The following is a 25,200-nucleotide window of genomic DNA, read 5'->3' as shown; positions in this document are numbered from 1 at the left end:
AGGTGAAGATAAATGAGGGAAAGAAAAACAAATTGTGTTAGAACTGGACCGCCATTGAAGTCTGAAGCCCTCTGTCTTGTGTTTTATTGTTATTTACTCACTAGGGGTGTGATGAAACACTGAGACGTAACATTTGCACAAGTTTGGTGGCCATGACTACAAGAGAAGAATATATTTTAATAGACCTACTATTTTAAAACAATATTTATAGATTAAATATTTGATGGGGGGGGGGTCTGGGGCTCCTCCCCCCGAAGATTTTTAGCATTAAACACTTAATTTCCTGCATTCTGGAGACATTTTCTGCACCAATACAAGGTCGAAATGTCTTTATTTTTATAAAGGGAAGCACAAAATTCAGGTGGCAGGTGACAATTCAGAAAATCTAAATCTAATAATAATAATAATAATAATATAGTAATCAGTAGCTTATTATTATTATTTGCTTAAGTTACTTCTTTTGAACAACGCAGAGGTTTCCTCATTATTTACACTGCAGGTTTTCTAAAGCACAAACAAACCTTTCTCATAGCATTTTTATTTGTTTATCTCTCTCTCTCTCTCTCTCTCTCTCTCTCTCTCTCTCTCTCTCTCTCTCTCTCTCTCTCTCTCTCTCTCTCTCTCTCTCTCTCTCTCTCTCTCTCTCTCTCTCTCTCTCTCTCTCTCTCTCTCTCTCTCTCTCTCTCCTCTGTGATTGGGCCAGTCCAATGTCAGTATTGAAAATTACCCAATGGGCCGCTGTTCATGCTTTACAGGCCGATTGTTGGCCCGTTTTTAATAAATAATTTACGTTACACCGGCCCACCAGGCATTTGATTAGCAGTCCAGCCCCGTCTGTGGCTATTATTAAATATTCTATTACATGTGTAGACATGACGACAAACTGATCTTGTCTTAATGTTGTTTTCTTATAGTAGTTGTAGTATTATAAGTCCTTTCAGTTCTATGCTTGGCACGTGCTTTTGTCGGGCTGTATTTTAATCGCTGCTGCCTGAACACCAGTAAATATTAGCCTAAAATGTAGCCTAGTAACAAATCCCAGCTTTCTGTTGAACCTTAGTTTCTAAAATCTCTGTGGTCCATAGCACGCGTTGGACCACTGTCACAGCGCCACACTTTATTTAAACTTCAAAACGAACTCGGTGTATTCGAGTTTTATTTTGTCAGAAAACTGGCACTACTTCACAGGTGTGCAGACATCAAAGGTTAATCACAAAATAACAGCAAGCCGTGGTCAGTTTATCACCATATATTAGCCCCTTTACTAACAAAGCTAATCCCAACCGATTGTGAGCTAAAGTTTCATGTCATGTTATAGCATTAAGTTTTTGAAGAGACGATGCCAGCAGAGTTTGGAGGATAATACAACTTACATTATTCAGAGTTTCAGTCACTTGAATTAATGTCATCCAACTTGTGCTACTATGTGACGTGACTCAGGGCGTGTTGTGAGCAAACGTAACATCATGTTTCTCCAGTGTTTTCCCATGACTGGAAAATTTGTCAGCTGTTTTCCAGGTTTTCCAAGACGCGTGGGAATCCTGCAGTTGCTCTGCTGAAGTTCAGAAAAATATCATTTGGATGTGAGAGTTAATAAAACCAGCTGGAGGAGAAATCTGCCTCTTTCTCAACCAGATAAACATAAACGCATTCTGCATGTTCAGAACAAATCTTTTTTTTGCTAAACAATCATTCGACAGTATCTGGGCCTGGATGTGCTGTTCAGCAAGTGAGCATGAAGGTTTATTTCTAAACCTCTGTGACACTGTTTCAAGCCTTCATCGACACTATTCCAACAATCTGTGGCGCCATTTTTAAATCACTGCTCTCAAATTGGACTAGTGAGGCTGTACTTTTTCTGCAGCAATGCTTGTTCAACCTTTAGTAGCAGTAATTTCCATCTCATAATCTCTTTCTACCTTTTCAATAAAAGGTTTTACCTGCAAAGTGTTTACTGATGGCGTAACCAAATGTGTATTCCACGTGCTGGTTGTTGTCTAACAGACATCCTTAGCTAAAGCAGATATCCAGATGACGTATTATATAAAAACATATTTTCTTACTTAAACAAGACATTTTACATGACGCTGACAAATTTCTTTACTGACTTATCTGACCAGGTTAATCCCTGAAACAGGAGCAAAAACACTGAACTGATTTTAGAGTCATGCTGAAATTGGTTTAGACTTTAGAAAGAGAAGAAAATACAAGGTGTGCTTTGATGGACTGTGTTTGGGTGGACTCTCATCGTCTGGCTACGTGTCGGACGGCTTCCTCTCCAGGATGCTGTTAATTCCTTTTCATCTGATTGCTGATTGGCTGCCATCCAGAGTGGTCAAAACACACACAGTTACACAAAGAGACACAGACACCAAGAAAAACATCCTGTTCTCACTTTGGGCCTGAAATCTTCCTTCCTTTTCCTACCTTAAGATACTCAGCGTGTTCTCTGCACTTAACACCCTCACACTGAACTCCGCCAGAACAAAATGGCCTCCGAGGTTCGAGTCTGCGGAACGGGCGGTAAATCAACGGAAGAGTTCCGAGCTGCAGATAAAGGTTAAGTGCTCAACTCTGAGCTGAGGTGCAGATAAAGACGTTATCTTTCCGATTATGTAACTACTTAAAAGGGAAATGAACTTCGGCCAAACGTTGAAGAGCTCTTAAAGCAACATTTGCAGAAACACAAGTTCACCATCTAAGGTCAGTCTTACTTAACAAAGAAAATGTTCCTCACGCCCAAACGTGGCTTTCAAACTTAAAATACTTTTACTCTACTGGAGGAATGAATGACATCTTCCAAAAGATATTTGGTCCATAGATTTGTATTTTCGTTGTATGTCTTTGCAGATGAAGAAAAATCTTTCAAAGTCACTTGTTTTTTTTCCTCCTGGCATCTTGACCTTAAATCCAAGTGAACGGGCTCTGCTCAGCATTTTTACACTTCACTAAGGATGACAGGACGTGCTCGTTTATGGAAGCATCTGCATTTGTTTTGTTTCTCCACTTTATTCCTTTGGCAAATAAAACCAAAACTACATGCATGGTTAGGAACCACAAGAGCAGGGGTCGGCAAATAAGTCTGGCATCGAGAAAAAACTTTTTCAAGTCGTTACATGGCGGGCCGGAACAAAGTCAAATAATTTCAAGTTATGTGCACGTTTAGCTCAGTCGGTACTGTGCGGGACTCCCGTTAGGTAGGTTGTGAGATAGATTCCAACTTACTGTGGCTATTTTTTTATCCTTTGTTAAACAAATTGAATGAAAGGACACTTTTGCACTTGCTCACAATAAAGCGTGTGCTGCAGTGTGTGTTTGTGTTCCAGTGTTTGATCTACATTCATAAACCTATGGACACTTATTTTCATTCCCCTGAGGAAATTCAGGGGAATCCAATCACATGTTTACTGACTGCTTTTCAAGAGGTGTGTCAAGCAGGCCAGAGTTTCTTTTGAATGTCCTTCAGAACTCTTCAAAGTAAAAGCTCTTAATAAACTCGACATCAAGCATTGCTGCAAAAAACGTTCTTGCACTTTTATTTTAGAGGCTCAGATTAAACAGGTGTGCAAAAAATTCACACAGCTGACTAGAGCAGGATTTTAACAGTTTGGGGCTGATCCCATCAGGCGCCGCCGCCTTCCCCTGCCTGAGTCTGTCCAGTTCCCTCTAAACCTGGAATGAGGAGAATGTTAAAAGTCCGGCAGGTGGTGAGGTGGGGCTGGAGCAGGAAGTGTTGGCCACCGATACCAGACAATTAGGGGCTTGACAGTCAAATCTGTTAAAAAAACATGTTCAGGTCATTAGCAAGAACTAAACGAGCAGTGATCCCCTCTTCTGCCCTTTCTCATGCCAGACCAGACCTGCCTCACTCCATTCTGCTTCCACTGCTGTTCCAGTTTATATTTATTTTATTGATATATAACTGAGCTGACCTAACTGGTAATAATGAATCATGTAAACTGCAAAAAGTAACCTAGATGTTTTCTACTTCTTGGCTCGTAGTAAAAAGGTTATTAAAGGAGACCTATTATACTGCTTTTCCAGTCCTGTATTGTAGTTCTGTGACTCTTGTACGGCAGCTTTGCATGATTCAAAGTTCAAAAAAAGAATTATCTATTTGATACTGACTCTTCATGTAGGCCTTCATTTCAGCCTCTGTCTGAAACAAGCTGTAGATGCTCCTGTCTCTTTAAGCCCCCCCCCCCCTTAAAGCCCACTGTCTTCTGATTGGCCAAGACCTGAAGTTACCAGGCTGTTGCTATGGGAGCAAATAACCATATATGGAACACCAGCTCCGTCTGGCTCCGTATGTCGTGGAACAGAGCCGTTGCTAGAAAAAGCTGTTCAAAACAGAGCGTCAGAACAGGAGGAAATCTGAGGTTTTGGCTCACAGGGATTTCTTTTAAATACTTTAACCTCATTATCTGAACGCCATCAAAATACAGGCAGCAGTTCCACTTTGCCACAGCGATGTAATAAGTTTATAGTAACGTCACGTTGGAGAAACTACCGAAACAGCTAGCGTGTTCTAATGGCAGAAAAGCAATACCTGGAGATTCAATAAGGTAGTTCGTTGTATGTCAGGATCGGGGCAGACAAAAAGGACACTCATCAACCCATATTTCTGAAATGTTTTCTATATAACGAAGCCGATCAGAAACAACATAACAGATGACTGGTCATCGGATTTGGGCTCCTAATAGTTATTCTATGCCAATAAATTGACAAAGACCTGGCTGCTTTCACCCAAAAGGGGCGGGGCATAAGGTGGGGGCAGTGACATCATATTCCAAGGAAAACGCTCCCTTCGGGGGCAAAAAAAAAAGACGTTATTATCCGCTGCCTGCCAACCAGGAAGCAAGTGATACACCATTACTTTGAGTTTGTTACTTTTCGCGTTGCCAAAATGCTGGATAGTTTTCTTGCTTTCAGATTTATTTATCGAGGAGGAGACGAGACTGGGCTGTGTTAGGTGAGGGATTCCCCAGAAAGTAAAAGTAAACATTACCGCAGTCGAGCGGCGGCAGGGACCTGGCGGTTTTTAACGGTAGAAATGCGGCAGCGGACGCTGTAACGTTATATGGATCGGATATGCCCAGCGCTTGCAGTTTGTGTTCATATCTTTCTTTTTCTTAAGTTTAAAGGTGATCCAAATAAAACCTGACTGCTTTTGTGGCGTCTCTGCGGGGGAGTCGCGGTGTTGGTCTGTTGTTTTGCGCATGTCACGTGACTGAAAACTATGAATACTTGTGGATCAATTCAGTTAGTCTGTAAAAAACAAAATTCATATTGTTGCCATTTAGTTTGAGTCCAAACAAACTAATATGCAGAGAGGCGGGGCTACAACACAGGAAGTCATCTCTCTGTCTTCTTACCTTTCTTGCAGCCCTGCAGCAGGTTTCATCCTGAAGGGGGAGGGGCAGGGCTTGAGCTCGTTATTGGCTGTCGTCGGGGCAAAGCTGGCCAGGTGGGCGTGGTCGTTGACAACAGGGACAAGGGCGGGGCTAGGAGGACAAACACAGGCAGACACGTGGTTTATTTCAGTATCTTGCTTTTGAGGAATATTAGGATGCATTGTCAGCTGACTGACCTGGGCAGAGGGACTACAGGAGGAGCGAGGCGGCGGCAGGCTACGATTGGCTGCTGCTGGGGAATGGGCGTGGCAACAGTTGGAGGGAGCTCAGCTTGGACCATGCTTCCTGACGTCACAGCCTGGACAACAAATTAATGAGTCATTCCTATATTTTCTATGTATTTTTACACTTTAACAGTTCTGGTGCCTGGTGCCGACCTTGGTGCCCTTTAACCTCTGGGTGGGGTCTGGAGGGACAGTCGGGGTCAGGTGGCGGTCAGGGGGCGGAGCTTTCAGCTGTCTGTCAGAAACCTGAACCTTTTCCTTAAGTCGGTACAAAACCTGGAGATCAGAAAGGAGAGGAAAGAGAATTCATCAATACATTTTCTTTTCAAATGAGGGACTGATGAAGGATCTGTGAAAATCCAGGAAGTAGTCCCATCCCGCCTGAGTACACGTCTGAACTGTGTCCATAGCACTGACTATAAAAAAACGTCAAATATTTCATTCTGACATCATTTTTTTTACTTATTTAAATCAGGAGGCCTTTCTTACTTTATAACTAACCTTTCGAAAAGTTCTTTATTTAACACTGATTCATTGGGGAGTTTGAGACATTTCGGTAAATAAATAAAAAAAGTATTAAAACATTTCTCTTTTTCTCAGCTTAAAAAAAGTATTAAAAAAACTATTGGTACAGAATCAAATGTTCAAATGATATTCAGCTTTGTTTAGTTGACAGAGCTCCTTTTTCCTGCTTCTGGTTGTCACAAATTTATCCCAAATGTGCAGACAAACCCCAGCTATTTAAAAAAAGTCGTGAAAAGGTTTTGACTAAATCATTAACAGAAACTCTGTGGGAGACATTGTTCATATGAACCTCACTGTAATAAAAAGGCCTATTTTGTCTTTAAATTAAAAGATAAATGTCTGATGTTATATAATTCTGCTTGCAGTGAAATGTGTCTCCTAAAATTTTGTTCATAAAAAAATATACAGAAAACACCAAATACTGTTTGCAGACAAGATCAAGCTGCCTGGGTATTATACTTTACTTATTTATATTTAATAGCAATGAAATATTTGTATTTAGTGTATCTGCACACGGTTCATTGCCAGTGCAGTACGGTCACAGTCACTAAATTTAATTTGGTTTTCCTACAATAATCTGCTCCTGACAACTCAGGCATGATTTTATGCTCACATTTATGAAATCTGAAGAATCACCTGGATGTAGTTTTTTTCTAAATTCACTGAATACTGAAACTGAAGCCAGATCAGAAGGAACACAGCAGAGAAAGACACAGTGAAGAAAGTCTGTTCTCGAAAATGCAAGTTTCCAGCTGCTTTCTCGATATTATTAACATAATAATGAATAAAAAGCTAAATTGCGAGCGGAGAGAGAAAACTGTAAAGAGAGGACTAATAAAAATGTCACATTTAGATTTAATTTAAATGCAGACGTTTCATCCAGCACATCAGGTCTGAGCCACACAGGACAGAAAACTGATTATGAGCTGGTTTCTCTGTGCAAGTTCTCCCTCTTGTGGATTAAATGTCACACTGCAACACCAGAATGGGGACAATATTTTATACATGACGTATGTATACACATAGTATTTATTTATTACTAGTTTCCTCTTTATTAATATCTTTATCCTTTTCTTTTACCATCTCTTTAGTTGACTTTCTCTTTGATTATTTGTTATTTGTTTGTGTTTTATATCCCGGTGGGACTTTAACCTGAATGCACAGGTAGAGACGCTTGTTGAGGGTTAAGACTTGGTTTTAGGGTTCAGGTTAGGGTTAAGCATGTGTTTGTGGAGGTTGAGGTTAGAGTTAGGGGACAGGGAATGCATTTTGTCAATGTGATGTGTGTGCGAGTCTGAAGGCCAGGGTACAGTGACCCTGCCACCGTGGCCGGCTGCCTCAGCCAATCAGAGTGGCCGGGGTTTAGGAACGTGAGGTCAGCGATAATGCTGATCTGTGTGTGCTCTTTTACTTCATCCATCTTTGTGAGGACAGGTTTGAGTTTTACACCTTCAAAGTGACGACTGCCTGGTTCTTACTTCTTCAAGGAGTCTGAGGTTTGGTTTTAAGGTTTCCCCACAAGTTTAGTTGTTCCAAATGTGTGTGTGATACTGTATTTTACCATCAAGCAGGTGATGACGATGACGAAGATGGTGAAGAAGAGGACGACGGCGTAAAAACCTTCTCTGCTCCACACGTGATCCCTCTGCCCGCCCTGCAGGACGTTTTTCTGCAGGTATCAGAGAGAATGAGAAGGGAAATAATTTGAGTAAAAGCTTTACAAGACTTATACTCGTAGCAGCTCCAGTCCTGCAAAATGATTAAAGAATCCATCTTAAGCAGGCCTGTAAAAAGTTCTACGTTAACTCATTTCAAAGCACTGATCATTTCGCTGAGCTGTCAGCATCAGACCATCTAATATTTTCTCATACATGCAGGATAATTACACACTTGCAGTTTCAGTCTCTTGATATTTAACATTCAGCAGCAGAAAAGCAGAAGAAAAACTTTACTTTCTGGCACCAGGTCTGATTTAGCAGCAGTTTATGCAGATCAGATGAACTGCAGCTCATTTACAGCTGCAGTTTTAGCAAATACAATCCAAACTGAAAAACTGTCGTGTGGTGAAAACTGTGCCCCTGTGTCCCAGGTATTAGTCTAACCCAATTTACATAATTCCATGACATGATGTCTGCATGAAACGTGGGTAAATGAACAACACGGTAACAAAATAAGCAGTCAAGAGTTGATTATTTTATTTATCGACTTATCTACAGATCATTTTCCCCATTAACTGATTAGTGTTTGATCTGTCAAACATCAGAAAAGAGTGAAAAATAAACAACGTAATTCAACAGAGCCCAAAGCGATAACTTCATATAGCTTTGTTTGTTCAACCAACAGCACAAAAACAAACATTTTCAATGTAACTGATTGGAAAAGTGACAAATCTTTACTTTAGAAAACGTGGAAATTTCAAATATTCGGCATCAAATCTGTGTGAAAATTTACCTTAATAATGAACTGATTATCAAAAGAGCTGCAGATAAATTTTCTACCCATCAACAAATCGTTGCATCTCTAATCAGATCTAATCATTTCAGTTAATGGTATGACAGTACAGCGTCCCCTTATTGAGAGTTTGGAGGCGACCTCCAACAGTAATTCACTTATTCCTAAAAACATCTCAGAAGTAGCATCTTTAGTGATTTATGTGAGATGACTGCAGTGACAGGATACATGTTTTAATCTCAGATATTTGCTGGAGTATTCCTTTAAAAGGATGCAGACAGACCTGTTTTGTTGCGTCTGCTCCTCAGTGATACTTACAGGGAGTTCCTGATCTGTTACTGTAATAGTTTTATTACAGACGAGCTGTCACATTTCTCATGGCTGGAAGTGAGAGTAATAATATTAATACAATCTATAAAGCTGCTCTGTTCTTCCTCAGGCTGATCGATGGGACTTTAATACTTCCATTAAACCTTTAGCAGCAGCACTCTGCTCTCTAATAATCCTCTCCAACCGTCTCCACGGGGACCAACGAGGCTGCTTAACGAGCCGCCGTTACCTAGCAGTAGACACACACCTCGGTTGCGACTTCAGTGATGCCGAAGTGTCCCAAGTGGCGGTGAAGGACCCTGACGTTCAGTGATTGGATGACCTCTTCAGCAGGGCGGGGCTCAGAGATCCCCAACCTATCAGAGGACACGAAGAGCTCGATGCCATTCTTCTCCTCCTGTAAGAGCAGTCAGTCAATCAATCGGTAAAATCAATCAATCAATCAAATCAATCAGTGGAGTGTAAAGTCTGAATGGTGCGAGTCTGGGCGCCTTACATTCAGCCGGTTGATGTGCACGTGTCCTGTGGGAACGCCCAGCGCCGCCGCTACACCTTCGCGGAACCACCGAAGAAGACTGGCGTTCAGCCTCCTCACATCCACGGCCAGGTACTGCGAGAGAATCAGAATCTTCAGTTAGCCTCACTTTAGCCTTGGCTTTACAGAGCACAAACGGTTTAGACACTGCGTTGCACGAAACATGGTGTCGTGACCATGTATCCACCGGTCCTATTAGATAACGAGAAATAACTGTATCAACTTGATTGAAAAGTGTCTAAACAGGGAAGGGACTCAAGAGGGACGATAATTTGGTATAAATCAGAACCAACAGACTGTTGAAATCATAAAAACTGAAGAATTCTATATTTGGCTATAAATCAGCAGGGGAGCGACAGGTTTATCTTTGTGCTCCATGCAAACCTCCACCAACGAAGACAGCTCCTCCATTCTAGAAAGAGAAATTAGACACTTCCAGTCACTGAGAAATGTGCTGGTTTATAGAGACCTAATTGCAATTATAGGACAAGAACCCGATATTTTGAATCCACCTGGAGGAAAGGACACCCCGCCCCCAGAACTAACTATGGTCGCGCTCTGGAGCCCTGCAATAGATGATGCTAAACGTCCATCGCCGGTGATCATTCCTCTAATGACTGTATAGGCGACCAACTGTATATTTCATGCATTACATAAATCAGTATGTCAATACGTACAACAAGCCCTCAGTTAGGGTTGGATATCGAGAACAGGTACCAAGTTGGAATTGATACCACATTTTCAAGAACTTGGAATTTGATTCGTCAAGACCCGTGCGTTTAAATTCTGCTTCTCGGTTCCTAACTTTCTGTAGTAGCTCCTGACTGAACTGCAGTCAGCATTTTACAGCCCATCAAAGTGTCTCTTATCTGCCAGGAGCTGCCACGCCGACCTAACGTCACCTCACTTGTTACGTCGACAAAGCCTGAAGAAGAGATTGCTTCTGTTTCCTGTCCTGGACTGTGGCGGACCGCAGCAAACGCTTGGCTTAGTTTCACTAAAAAAAAAGAAAAAGAGAACAACACAGCAAAAATGCACCAGCTGCAGTCAGGAGGTTTGGTGCGAGGGAGGAAGCAGCTCCGACATCTGAAGGAACGCTTCACCGTGTTCAACGTGTCGCGCTCTCCCAGATCCAGCTAACGCTAACAGCAGCAACGGCTCAGGTACAAAACACAGGTGAGCCGACGTTCAGCTTTTATACTGACGGGAAACCAACGGTGGCTGCAGATGAGACGAGTCCCCAGAGACGCCGCTCTAGGACAGAGACTCATTTCACTTTCAGAACCGAGATTCAATAAGAACCGGATTCTATAAGTAGAAACTATAAAATTGAAACCCAACCCTACTCTGGGAATACAAACCTCTCTGAATGGTGGAGTTATTTCTGAACAGCCTTATAAGTTCACATTTAGGCCTAAAAAAGTCTAAGAACTAAATCATCACTCCTTCCTTAGAGACACCCAACATGGACCTGGAGGATTTCTTCAGTTTGCAGCTTTTATCACCGAGCAGATCGAATCATAACATCATGTCTGCGTCTCCTTCTGTGTTATTTTATCTCCCTCTCTGCTACGCCCACCTCGCCCCCTCTTGTTTGGCTCCTCTGGTTTTCCCAACAGTCACTCAGCTTTCAGTGAAATGTGAGATAGGTGAAACACGGTGTGTGTGTGTGTGTGTGTGTGTGTGTGTGTGTGTGTGTGTGTGTGTGTGTGTGTGTGGATCGATTAGGGCTGCAGCTAACGAGGACTTTAGTATTCGAAGCTTCTATAGATTATTTCAATGCTTCATCGATACGTCGTTTAAGAAGTACTTTTACTTGGCGGCGGCGGCGGTGAGTTAAAAAAGGTGCTGCTCCCCGACACCCAGTTAATGCTCGACTGTGAGGTCACAGCTCGCGGCCCAAACAGGAGAACAACAAACGCACGTGGTCACATTTTCAGCTGAGGACTGCGGCTTACTTTGGCTTCAACTCAGTACAGTAAATCATGATTTCAGTTAGACGCTAAAGTTGCTGTTACCTCGTCTGTGGTCCGCTGGCAGAACACCGGCTGCTTTCTGATCAGGCGCCGTCGTGCTGTTGCCGAGGCGACATAAGTTTCGTTTTACGGTGGACGGACTGTGACATTACAGAGTTGTTGTTTTCTTTTAGCTTAAAATAATCCCATACTTTGGACACTTTCTTCTTCGTCCCTCGCTGTTTTCCCTCTTCCTCCACTTTGCAAACAGCACGCGATGTGCGACGGTAATAAATGTCCCTGCGAAACAGTGCGCTGTGTAGTTATACGGATTAAAAAAACGAAGCATCGATGGAAAGAATTTGCGTCGATGCATTTAATTAATCGATTAATCGTTTCAGCCCTAGAATCGATACTAATAAACTCCCATGATTCTCAATACCAAGGAGGAAAAAAATAAAAAATGTTTTCTGTCCTTGTGCTGCTGCCGCACCTGAATTTCAATAAAAGGTTTATTTTTTCATCCGGTCTGTCTCTTTCTTTGTTTTATATCACTAAGAAGTATGAAATATCTTTGATTGGTCTAACATAACAAGACATTAGAAGACATCACAGACTGATTTTTTCAATATTTCCTGAAATCTCACACATAAAAACTATCAAAATAATAACCGCCAGATTAAATCAACCATGTTCATTTTTTGCAACCAGCGGCACCGGATGTGACCACATTCAGATGACACAGTGGCGCTAGCTAGTTTTGTTAGCAAGGTGCATTTGTAATTCACATCAACTGTAATATTAACCTGGGATACTAAATTTGGCTAGCGACAAACAGGCTTGAAACAAAACATACTTATCAGAAAAATCTTTTTCAGCGGCGCTGGTTAAATGTACACAGAGCAGCTGAGGGAATAAATCAGCTGAGAAGTAGAAACATTTTCTGTGTCCGAAATCCCCACTCACTCCCTACGCCCTCTGTAGAAGACTATATAGGGAGCTCACTCGCATTATTAAAACAACACTTTTGGACACAACCCCGATCCTTATTCCGGCGCCGTTAATTATGTCACTGCCGTCAGACAATCAGTTTTTTTCTATCAGCGCAATGCATGATGGTATATATGGCTTGGTTAGTGACATCGGTCGTCCAGTACTTTTCAAAATGCATTCTGGGATACACTGAGTGGACTATATAGGGTATAATAACTCTCACTATACATTCGGACAGCACTACAAAATGGCGAGCTCACTATAAGGTCCACTATATAGTGAGTAGTGGGTGATTTCGGACACAGCCAGAGACTTCTATACTTCTTACAGTCTTTGAGTTAAGTTAAGCTGAACACATCCTGAATCTCTGAGTCTGAACTGGACGCACAGAGATTAAACAGATATTGATAATTACATCTGTGACTTAAAAAAAAAAACAAGACCAGTTCCCCAAAATGATCGGATTGTTCCTTTAAATCAAGTTAAAAGAAAACAAACACGTCTGACCTCTGCGAGTCTCCGTCCATCAGCTTCAAACCCACCGACTGCTGCTGCTCTAACAACACTGTTAGCTCTGTGTGTGTGTGTGTGTGTTTGTGTGTGTTTGTGTGTGCGCTCTAATGGCTAAAACAACATGTTCTGTTGCCACTTAATTCAATATCAGGAACAATAACCACGGCCAGACAGGCTCAACACACACACGCCGCTGATGTTATTATCAGTCTGTCTCTGGTTACAGTTTGTTCTGTTAAAGAAAAACTCTATTTTTCCTCAAACTGTCCAAATAAATAACCAGGCACCTGATATATGGTTTTATTTTCATTATCCACTACTATTTCAATTATTTTCCAAATGAAATCAGTCAATCCCTCAGCCTATAAAGTGTCCGTCCAAAACCCCAAATATTCAGTTTACTGTTAGAAAACCAAGAAAAAGTAGAAAATCTATACATTTAGGAAGCTGGAAACAACATATTTTTGTACTTTTGCTTTAAAAATATGTCTCAAACTATTAATAAATTATCAAAATTGTTGCGGATTCATTTTGTTTCAGCTATGACCTGCAATAAACCACTGCAAAGTTTAAGCAAAAAAAACTGAGCCAAACAACAATTAATTAATTCAGCAACAATAAATAACATTAAAACAGACAGCAACCAATTAAAGAAACCGTTCAACCAAAGAATTAAATAGTAACAGCCAATAAATAAGAAGAAAAACCTGGATAACCTGAAAACAACTCTAAACAACAGCTCCAGTCTTACCAAGTGAACACGGTTGATCTCCCCGTCGCTCACAGGAAGATTTTCACTCAATAGATACAGAGAGAAGCTGCCCGCCTGTCAGTCAGAGCTCAGGGACTTTTCGCTCCATTTCCTGATCTAGCCATTCCGTGATATCTGATTGGCTTAGAGGGGACAGGAGCTCAACCTGTCACCCGATTGGCTGCTGTCCAGGTAATGCCATTATCCTGCTGCGCTTCCTGTCAGGATCAGGTGCTATTTCTGTCCCCCACACACACAGAGTAATAACCACTAACTAGCTGATAGCCCTCGGGTCAGCGGGGGGGGAAGCCAATTTAGACCAATCAGATATCACAAAGGGGAGGGGGGTGAAGAAAACTGTTTACAAGGCGGGGATGAGTGATGAGAACTAAAAACAACAACAAAACCAGAATTAATTGGTCAAAAGAGGCAAAAAGGTGAAAATAAAAATAAAGGATTAAAATGAGCCGTTAGCAGCTCGACCATGAATCTCCAGACAAGTATCACAGGAATCTGCGATACTGAAGAAAACTTAAAAACAGGATTGTTGTCAGGTTCTGCGGCTCCTCGTTTCTGTCATTTCTAAGCCGAGTGGACGTGGAAGTCCTTTTCTTCCTTCTACCTTGCTGTAGGCTTCACATTGAGTCTTTACTCTTATTTTAACATCATAAGATCTTTAACACACACCTGTTTTGATCAACTTTTAGCTTGTGTGACATGTTCTAATTTTACGGTTGGTTTCCTGAGCGTTACCATCCCTAATTTATTCAAAAACATCAACACTGTTTTTATTTTAGTATTTCCAGTGAGCTGAGAATCTCTGCTCTTTTATGAATGTCATGAAGCGATATGATTGGCTGAAGCTGTACACAGAGATATATATTATGTCTTTAAAATTCCCTATATTTTAATGAATAAGCCTGAAATATTAAATTAATGAAAGAGTCAGTTTCTGCAGCTTGTTAGCTGTGCGGCTTCTCTTCAGGGCGCTGACAGAGAAAAACGTGAGCGCCACGTGCAACATCCAGCTCAATGAGATCACACACACACACACACACACACAGCTGAATGAGTGGGTTGACACGAGGTTAAATTATTCACGCTTGTGTTGGTTCCTTTGAGAAAAAATGGCTGCAGTTCAGAGCAGAGAAAGCTGAGGAATCTGTAATCTGACATCTGACCTTCTTACTGCTTTAATTTTTATTTCTGTTTAATCGCTGACTGTGGAATAGTTTGCTAAATTAATATTACATTAATATCATTCATCATTACAGCATTATCTGAACATAAATATGTCGCAACGTATTCAAAACAATCAAACTGACAGCGACCAACAGCACTTTGAGGGCGGCACTGGTCGCACTGGTTATAATTCGGGATGAACTCGAGATGCAGCGTTTCAAACATCTTTGCATCAGTAACATCCGATTTATTTATATAAACTTATTAGTAGAGGCCCTATGTTTTTCCTCATTTAGAACAGTGACCAATCATTTGGTATCAAATTGGTTACGTGACATTTAGTTTGATTCCTCCTGAAGTGTCGAGGCGTGTCACTTTAGATCAACATGGAGGAGAAAGAGCTCAAATGTTTGAAGACACTTTGGATTTTTCAAGCGAGAAAAGACGCATGCAGTTTGCTAAATATGTGGAGTGTGGAGACGTCTTTTTCGATTAAGCTAACGACTAATTATGTGTATTCTAAAGAAGAAAAAGTTGCCCGTTACTCGATTAATTTTGACAATTTTTTAAACTTTAAATGCTTCTGACGTAGGTTTATTTCAATACTGAGTAATGCAGTATGATAATAAATGTATTTCTGCATCAGTGTGGAGCAAAGAAAACAGACTGTACTGTTATTGTTGTCTCTAATGTTAGTTTCAGCTGCCGTTAAATAAACTGAAAATATGAAACGGCCGAACGTTGGATGACACACGGTTAACGTTAACGGGGCAGAAGTTACTTTTAACATGAAGGCGATGAAGAAATACTTAGAAAAAAATTTTAACGGACTACATGTCCTCATGCTGATAATGTGCCGTGCTCGTGTGGAGACAGGAAGTAAACAGGATTTGCGGCGCTGCCGTCAGTGCTCCGGGATACTTTCACGTCACGTGTTCCTGCTGCTTCACGTGTTCGTTGTTTCCAGTTCACAGAGCGGCACGTTGTTGAGTGTCAGTCGAAAATACTCCCAAACTTCAGACGGTCGAAGGCGCGGTCTTGAAGCTGGAGCTTTTCCGGGGGAATCCCTGCTAACAGCGGATGCAGCGAAGCTTCGACGCACGTAATGCGAGTCGACGTATTTACGTAATCGATCACATCGACTACGTTGACAAATCGCCCCAGCCCTATCTACAACGATGCACAATGTTTCCTCTTAACGGTTGTTCCCACACATCCATGCAAAGAAAAGGCAACGGCACAACACAAATGCATCAAAAATTCTTAGTTTTAGTTTAGTTTTGGAAAATTCTTAGTTTTAGTTTATTTTTGGAAAATTCTTAGTTTTTTTGGAAAATTCTTAGTTTTAGTTTATTTTTCATTTTTGGAAAATTCTTAGTTTTAGTTTATTTTTGGAAAATTCTTAGTTTTATTTTAGTTTTTATTAGTTTCAGTGTTACTTTTAGTCTAGCAGGATGCCAAGCTCAGTTCAGTTCAATTTATTTTTTTCACAAAACATTAAAATACAAGTATAATCAGAAATATTTGTGGAAAGGGACACCCTTTTTTATATATGAAGTAGTGACGCATTGTTGAAATAAATACAACTAAATGAAGCACATGAAATCTACAGTATAATTTCTAACCTACACACACAAAACCCTAAAATCAAACTACCCTAATCCTACAGTGGTCTCAAGAAATGTATTACATCAGTGTCTAGCTCTATCATTCTTGGTTAAATAGGTGAAATACAATAAACTGAGGTGAAACACAATTGATGGACAGCTTAGACATTGGAAGATAGTGGAGGCCCTTCGTGGAGCCACAAACAACAGGTCCCTAGCACCCTGAAGGCAAGTATGACTGGAAAGTAGTTAAAATGAAAATCTTAACCTTTATTAATTCAAAAAATAGGTATAAAAACAATGTGAAGCACAAAGAGACAGTTTGGCTGAGATATCAGTGAGCCCATAAAACACACACTAGCTGACATGCAGTCAATATAATGACCAGCAGACACGTTAACGCAGTGGAAGGGGAGCTCAGTCAGTGGGCAAGTTCATTACCTGATAATCATGTCATCATCATCTGAGCCAGACCATCAGAACAGAACAAGGAAAAGAAAACCATCAAGACAGCGACTCACTACCTGCAACCCAAACTAAACACGGTCACAACAACTGCCCCACAACGTTAGTTCAGTTCGGCTTCATATCCACTTGAAATGTAGGCTTATTTAGGTCCTATAAAATAAATAAAACAAAAACTAAGGACTTTTACTCTTTAATTTTAGTTAGTTGTTTTTGTAAAGCCTCGTTTTTATTTTTATTTCAGTTCACCACAATGTTTCTTCACATCTAGTTTTCGTTATTTTGTTCTTCTTCGTAAACGATTATAACCTTGCCCACCCAAGAGCCAATGCAGTGTGCAAAAACAAATCAAAAACAACATTTTTTAAAGGTCAAAAAGAAATCGCATAAATTAGATGCTTACAGAGTTGCATTACTAAGAAACAAATATAAAGTAATTTATGATTCATCTCAAATAAAATCAAACTGAACCATGCTGAAATGCTTAGCTTATGCTCATTCCTTTGCATCACGTGGTATCGCATTGTGTGGAATATAATCGTATCGTGTCTCATAGGTAGTTGCCTCTTATCTTTAATGTATGAGATGTGGTGTTATACAGAAAACAGATGAAACTGCAGTCGTAACACAGAGTCCTGGATGAATCATGTTTCTCTCTGTGGGTTTTAAGTGGCGTCACAGTTCTTTCTACTAGCAGAGGTAACACACACACACACACACACACACACAGCTGACATTAATTATTCAGCACACACACACACACACACACACACACACACACACACACTAGTCTACAGCGTTCTTATGCGAGCAGGCTGATAACCTGGACACAGCGAACCAGCCTGCTGTGATTTAATTGTTCTTGTTCAAATATCTATTTAAAGAAATTAACGGATTCGCAGGAAAAGCAGCAACATTCAAAGAGTCAAACTGGCCCTTTCAGCCGATCAGATCGCTTTAAATTAAAAATCCAAACCCGCTGATCAGGATGTTTGCCTGTGATTCCTTTATTTGTCCTATGATTTGTTGTCTGCTGAGATTTTCAGTGCCTCAATCGTCTGCTTGCATAGCAGACACTGTACCCTACACTTTGCTTTGCTTGCTGGTTCTTAAACCCAAAAGCAAATGGCGTTTTGAGGCAGGCTGTGGTCGTCTTCCAACCACCAGGAGCTGGCCTACATGTTCCACTCTTTATTCCTCCCTTATTTTCACATAATTTGCACTTAGTGAAGATACTGAAACCAAATATTTCCTGCTGATGCTTCACCTTAAAGGTTTTTCACCAGCAAACCAGCGGCAGATTTTACTGTGAGGCATCTGGTAGCATTAGCAGCACTCTTCTTCAATGAATATCAGTCTAAAATGTATATTGTGAGGCCCCACAAAGAACCGTGAAGATGCCGTGAAACTGTAACCTGTGTCAGCAGTAGGGCTGGGCAATAAAACAATAATGATAATTATTGCAATATAATTTTCCTGAACAACAATATAATAAATTTTCAATATATATCATCAATAAATATTTGGTTTAATTCATTTGAATCACGAACAAATTAGCACTTTTTCTATTAAAATATTTATTTTGTTTAGGAAAAGAGACTGAAAAAAGATTTACTAATCATATCTGTTAAATTTGTTCTCCCTCAGATTTGTTGAGTGATCCACTGTTTGATCCAGTGTTTGTTTCTGACCATAAAGAAAAGTAGAACCACATAATTATCCATCTGGTTTCTTCAATTTTCAGTCAGAAGCAAAACAAAAATAAAATCAGCCTTTAAACTTGACAGAAATAATGATTTGACATTTATCGTGATAACATTTTTGGCCATATCGCCCAGCCCTAGTCAGCAGCCTGGGTAACAACCCTCTACAATACTGACGAGGCTGCAGCTCCTCCTACTCTCGTGGATTTCAACTAAATATTTCAAAGCACAGAAACAAAATTCAGCCTAATTCAGCTTCACCGACAACACACACATTCAGCTTTTCATGCTGGAACACACAACCTCATTCTAACACTCACACACACTAGACTACAGCAGAGTTTGTGTGTGACAACCAGCCTGCACGTGATGTGAGCAAAGGCCACACACACACACACACACACACACACACACACACTAATGTCTTGCAGGCATGTGGTGTGATGCAGAGATGGGAGGCGACTGGGTACCATCTGGGTCTTACACAACCTCTCTCCCTCCCAACTTCCATCTAAACACATTTTCTTCTGTTATATTATGTTCAAAGACAAATATTGTAATAATAATAATAATAATAATAATAATAATAATAATAATATTCTTATGGATAATATAAAACAATAGAAAAATAATCATAGGGCTGCAACTGATGATAATATTCCACATTTAAAAACACCCATCATAATTTCCTAAAAACAAATCGCTTGTTTTGTCCAACATAATGTATAATAATGTAGAGCTGGAATGATTAGTCAGTTGATCAATTTAAATTACTCCCAAATATTCTCTGCAACATGTTAAATGTGAGGATTTGGTTTTTTAATAACTGTAAACTGAGTATCTTTGGGATTTGGACTTTTTTTCAAGACATGAATATCACGTCGGCAGATTTTCACTATCAATTAAGAATTATCGACTGATGAATTAATACTAAAAATAATTAGTTGCGGCTTAAATTAAAATCATAATAAAAATGACTAGAAAAGCAGCAAATAATCACAAGAAGCAGGAACTAGCTAATGTTTGGCATTTAAATCTGAAACAAACTTGCTTAACATTAACATCAATTACCACAATAGTTGCCAGTTTATTTTATATCAATAGACTAATTTACTTTTTCATTTTAGCCATAATCAATAACTTTTATCAAATCTGCCAGATTCGTACATTTTGAATTACTGACTCTCGTGTGTGATCCGATAGTGATGATGATGAAATTCTAATAAATCAGCATCAGCTTCAAATACCAATCAATAAACAAAATGTGTTGTTGGTTGATCACAGTACTGACACTCAGATACACAAAAGTTACACAACAGATTTTGGACTGGCCTAGTGAAACCTGCAGGTATTTAGAGTTTGTAAATGTATTCCTCTGCACAAATGTGTAGTATTCAGTTTTTTCCTCTCCATCCATTAGTGACGTGGTCATAGTGTTGTGATGGAGCAGCAGCAGCCTGCAGGGACAGGTCACATGACCACACACAGGAAGTCAATTAACACAGAACAGGGTTATGTAACACAGCGTTTGAGCCTCCGAGCATTTTCTCATTGATAAAACAAGGGGCAGAAAGGGCAGCAGAGGACGGAGCGGGCTGCAAAAGTCAAGTGTTATTTTCTGTGATCTCCTGTCCTGTCACTTTGTGCTACACCAGTAAAACAGTAAAATAAAATAAAAAGATAAGAATTAAAATCTTACGGAGTATTAGGGCCACATAGGAGAAAAAAAATAAAAATAAAGTTGTGTTTTTAAGCTACATGTTAGGGGAAATATCACAAGGGCAGCCTTCCACAAAAGAGGCAATTTCCTCCAAGTCCGTGTGATTCTTTCTTCAGAATAGAGACAGTTTCTTGCATAGTCTTTTCAAAGTCCTGATACTTATGATAATTTGGTGCTGATGTGTGATGAGATTTAGTATCTCGTTATTTTCGAAACCTATATTGAAGTATAACTTCACAAGATTCTCCACGTTCCTCATTTTAAAGCAGCAGGCTGCTCTTCTGAAATTTCCCTTAACATGTAGCTTAAAAATACAATTTATTCTCGTAATATTACGACTTTATTCTGATAATCTCTGATTTTTTTTACTCCTCAATGTGGCCCTAATACTCCATCGTAAAAACTAACAAATAAAGTCATCACCAATTTTTGAGCAAGCACACTGCCTTCTCAGCGCACTGATAGATGGTTGCTTAGGCTTTTCTAAACAGCTGCTATGTTTTCAGGTTCCTCGGGTGCTTGTGATGGTTGCAATGGATAAATTGTTGCTAGCGTGGTCTGCATGTTGAGGAGGCCACGACCAAGCGGGGATAACCAGGTCTAAAAAAAGTGACGTCAATGCTGAAGCGCCTTAAAGCTGCGTCCTCTCCAGCAGCCAGCAGGGGGCGACTCCAGCGGCTGCAGAAAGAAGTGTGATTGTATAGAAGTCTGTGAGAAAATGTTTCTACTTGTCAGCTGATTTATTCCCTCAGTAAACACTTTCCTGATGAGTTTATTTATAATTATTAAATTATGGTCCCATTTAGAGGAACAGAGACCAGGAAGCAGGGGAGGCTTTAGGGCGGGGCTACAAGCTGATTGACAAGCCGCTACCATGGCGACCTATCAATCAGGATAGAGGCGACTCTGTGTACATTTAACCAGCGCCGCTGAAAAAAGTTATTAGCAGTTTGCTGTTCATTTTTCAAGTACGTACGTTTTGTTTTATACCCGTTTGTCGTTAGCCAGAATTATCATCTCAGCTAATATCACAGTTAACGTGAATTACGGATGCACCTTGCTAGCTTGCGCCACACCAAGCTAGCTAGCGCCACCCACTCCAAATATGGTCACGTCTGGTTCCAAAAAAAACAAGATGGCGACGGCCAAAATGCCAAACTGGAGGCTTCAAAATGGCAGTCCACAAACAGACGGGTGACGTCACGGTGGTTCCGCCCACTTTTTAAAATAGCACATCCTCAGTGAGCCACGTTTCAATGAAATATATGAACTGCTGGAGACATGCAGAACACTCACCAACGCAACAAGCTTTAACTGACAAATAATACACTTCCTACTTCTTTAATTATTTGGTCTCTTCATAAAGCTTTTTGAATAACTGTTCTTTTATTTTATTGGTCCAAAAATGGAACTGCACGACCAGGTAACCTGAACATGAATAAAATATTTACTGAAGCACAAATTTAGATTTCATATAAATTATTAATTTCGATCTTAAATGTGTGTGCGTTTTATTTATCATCAGGCACTGTGCAGGGTGACCTATATCCCACTACAAAGACCTCTGGATTCTGACTGCTGTGAAGACCGAACCAGAAACAAACTGTAAACAGACAGAAAAACTCCCAGCATTCACGTCTGTCTTTTGGTTTCCACCGGAGGTTCCTCCAGATTGCCTCTCCTCCCACAATGCATCTGCGGCGACAACACTTCTGAATGTTTTGGCAGAGGATTGTACGAGTGTTGGTGTGAGACACGCAGATATTAAATTAAATTAATAATCTGCTACATGTCTCCTATTAATAAATGTCCGCCCACTGTGAATCAGACTGTGTCCAAACACTTCCAGTCTGATCCTGTTAAGTTTAACACTGTGTACTAATGACAGCCCACTGCAGTTAGTACACAAGACATTAATATAGTTTATAGTTAGTTACTTTGGTATTTCGATTTATTGTTTTAACACTAGACCATGTGAATAAAGTTGATTTTTCATATCTACAGTCTGTATATCATCGGTCATAATCCCTCCAAGAAACAATGCACATCACATCTTCAGTCTTTGTTTCAGTACTATACTGCATATAGAAGTGCTAAACAAAGTACTTTTTGAAGTAGACATTCCTGCTCATCAAGCTAGTGCCATAAGAATTCAAGAATTTAAATTTATAAATTTAAATGAATTAATGAATAATAATAAAATATTAGTTATTATAACATGTAATAATAATTTAAAAATGTAATCGATTGATTCTGAAAAATAAATAAAGAAGATTAATCAAGAAAATAGTTTCCAGAATAATAAATAATAGGAAAATAAAATAGCAGGCTGTAACCCAATAGCAATGGTCGGCAGTAGGCGGCCAAAGCTGGCCCGCCAGCAATAACATCTGGCCCGTGGCCAGATTATTTTGGCTACGCTCAGCCTGTAGGTCTTAATGCTCAATTACAATTTTTTCAGTTCACATTAGTACTTAAATGTGCCACACGTATAATAATAATAATTATTACCGCGGTTCCGTCTTCTACAGCAGGAAGGTGAAAACAGCTGCTCTAGAGTGTCCAGACTCACATCGCATTTAAAAGGATCCGGGGTCTCATTTATAAAACTGCGTAGAAAGTCCAAAAGCCAAAAAAAATATTCAGACTTGTAAAACCGTGCATACACACAGTTGTAAGCAAGTTCCCTTTATAAATCACAATGAACTTGAGCATGTGAGGGAGCTCCATGTCCGACCCTTCAAACGCCCATAGTTGCCAATAAACGGTCAGTGAAACGCCGCTCATTAATATTAATACGTCCTGACTGCAGGAAGAAAAGGAGGTAAATTCTGACAGAGAAGCTACAAAACGAGATTTAACTCAGCGTGAACCTCATGTTCCTTTTAGTGAAGCTGAAGCTGTTTGGTGGGTAAAAAAATAAATAAATACACTTTTCATGCAATGCTTGTGCACCGGAGGAAAGGGGGCACCGGAGCTCCGCCCCTTTATAACGGATCTGCAGGAAGGGGCCTCCCTCCTTGGTAGTGACGTCACTGACCGGAGGGGGACACAAGACTGGATGACCCAGGTACTAATTTGGATTCCCCCTGTTTGAAAAGAGAGTAAACCAAATGCTTTCCAGCTGTGTTTAAATATTTATTTACAGCCCACTCACTTAACAAGGCTGGCGATGAGTTAAAAGAAATCTGACTTAAGCTGAAAGATTTACTTAATAAAATAGTGTTACATTTTCCATAATGTGTTTTTACAAGCAGCGCATCACATCCGCACGCTGGCGCTCAGCGTTTGGCTCTATAAGGAAACGAACATGTGATACATGAAACTATTTACTTATATTTGCTCGACTGACGCACTGAAAACAGCATCAATTTAAATATATTTTTGTCCTCCTGTTCACCCTATTTATGGAATAAATTTCAATCCATGCAAGTATTAATTAATAATACCTGATTACAGTCATCCGTTTTCCTTTAGGAATATAATTAATTAAAGTCCAATTTACTGACCAACAAAAGAGGTTGGTGTGTGTGTTCTGGGGTAAACGGCTATGTTTACTACAGAAAGCCTTCGTTGTCCAAAACGCTGTACAAAGTAGGGATGTGGAAAAGAGACAGACTGTAGACAGAGTTATTTTCTTTTTTCCCCAGCAGAGTTGGGTGAAGTTTTGGAAAGTGCTGCAGTGTGTGTTGGTCAGCCGGTCTCGTTTGTTAGTGCAGCTGTTCGGTGCTCCTTTCAGTCTGGAGGTGGTGGAGTACAAAGTACTCACAAAATACTTCACCTTAGCCTAATAAAACTAACTATTAGGTCCTAAATCCAAAATATGCAAAGATTAACTACTACTCTAATATGTGTAAAAGTAGTAATACCAGTGTACAAATACTGCATCCTGCATTCCAAACTTTGCAACCTTGCAGTTGAGTTTCACTTTTGTTACGTCAATATAAAACTTAATTAATCTTATTACAAACATCAACTTTTGGAATTTATCTTTTACACCTGGCATTAAAATGCATTTTGGATGACCCAATTATAATCAAATAGTACTTGACCTCATGAAAAGTACTTTTGTAAGTGCACCCAAGACACATCGAGGACAAATTGTGATCCCATTGGCCAAACCCACCCAAAATGACCACATTGAACACAAGTGTAAACTACAGGCCGTGGGTCCGTTCAGTTAAGGTTGCAGCTGTCGATCATTTTAGTAATTGAGCATTCTTCAGACTAATTCCATCAAGTAATCAGGTAAGTAAACTTTAGCTTGGCACCAAACCGTTTTTTACCATCTGAAAACGCCTAGCTGGGAGCGCTAGGCTGCGTTTTGGAGGCGCAGTGTTTTTTTTTGAGGCTGTGGTTGCTATGATACATAATCTCCGTGGGAGGTGATGTGTTGCAAGTAGGGTACTTAATTTTACTGTGTAGAAAATGTCACTACAAAGTAGGCTTACTTGCTCTGCATGAAGAGAAGACGCATGAAGCATGAGGACAGAGTCGCCGTATGTGGGTCCATGAGAATTTTCGGGCAAATAAACACATTTTGTTCAAGACCAGATGTGCGCGGTATGGTGTTTGTCCCGCCCCTCCTGCACTGTGATTGGACGGCTGGGAAAAAGTGACAGTGACAAGCGCTGTGTTTTTCCCAAAGTTGAACATGGCCTTTAATTCTTTTTGCACAAAACTGAAATTACTATGAAACAGTTTATTTATTTCAAACAGAATAATACTTAAGTAAAAATTGTCAAAACACACGTCATTCATTCATTCATTTGATCTAGCTCCCAAAGACGCCTTATGCGCTTTTATTTTGAAGGCAGCAACCTCACGAAAAC

The 25,200-nt window shown here is 40.1% G+C and overlaps 1 protein-coding gene across 1 annotated transcript in view; it reads right to left on the bottom strand.

Annotated features, from left to right (window-relative positions):
- Positions 1-25,200, bottom strand: part of ptprr (protein tyrosine phosphatase receptor type R) — a 50,164-nt gene that overhangs the window by 15,076 nt on the left and 9,888 nt on the right. Inside the window, exons 4-9 of the mRNA XM_038707768.1 lie at positions 9,441-9,554; positions 9,192-9,341; positions 7,725-7,832; positions 5,792-5,914; positions 5,591-5,712; positions 5,376-5,504 (exon numbers count right to left, since the gene is read on the bottom strand). Coding sequence (XP_038563696.1) covers positions 5,376-5,504; positions 5,591-5,712; positions 5,792-5,914; positions 7,725-7,832; positions 9,192-9,341; positions 9,441-9,554 — 746 coding nt within the window. The remainder of the gene's footprint in view (positions 1-5,375; positions 5,505-5,590; positions 5,713-5,791; positions 5,915-7,724; positions 7,833-9,191; positions 9,342-9,440; positions 9,555-25,200) is intronic.

Source organism: Micropterus salmoides, unplaced genomic scaffold, assembly GCF_014851395.1.
Source record: "Micropterus salmoides isolate LMB-PRFRI ecotype aquatic unplaced genomic scaffold, ASM1485139v1 Ms_hic_scaffold_9, whole genome shotgun sequence".
NCBI lineage: Eukaryota > Metazoa > Chordata > Actinopteri > Centrarchiformes > Centrarchidae > Micropterus > Micropterus salmoides.
The sequence above is the reverse complement of the archived record's forward strand: the minus strand, read 5'-3'. Positions and strand labels throughout refer to the sequence as shown.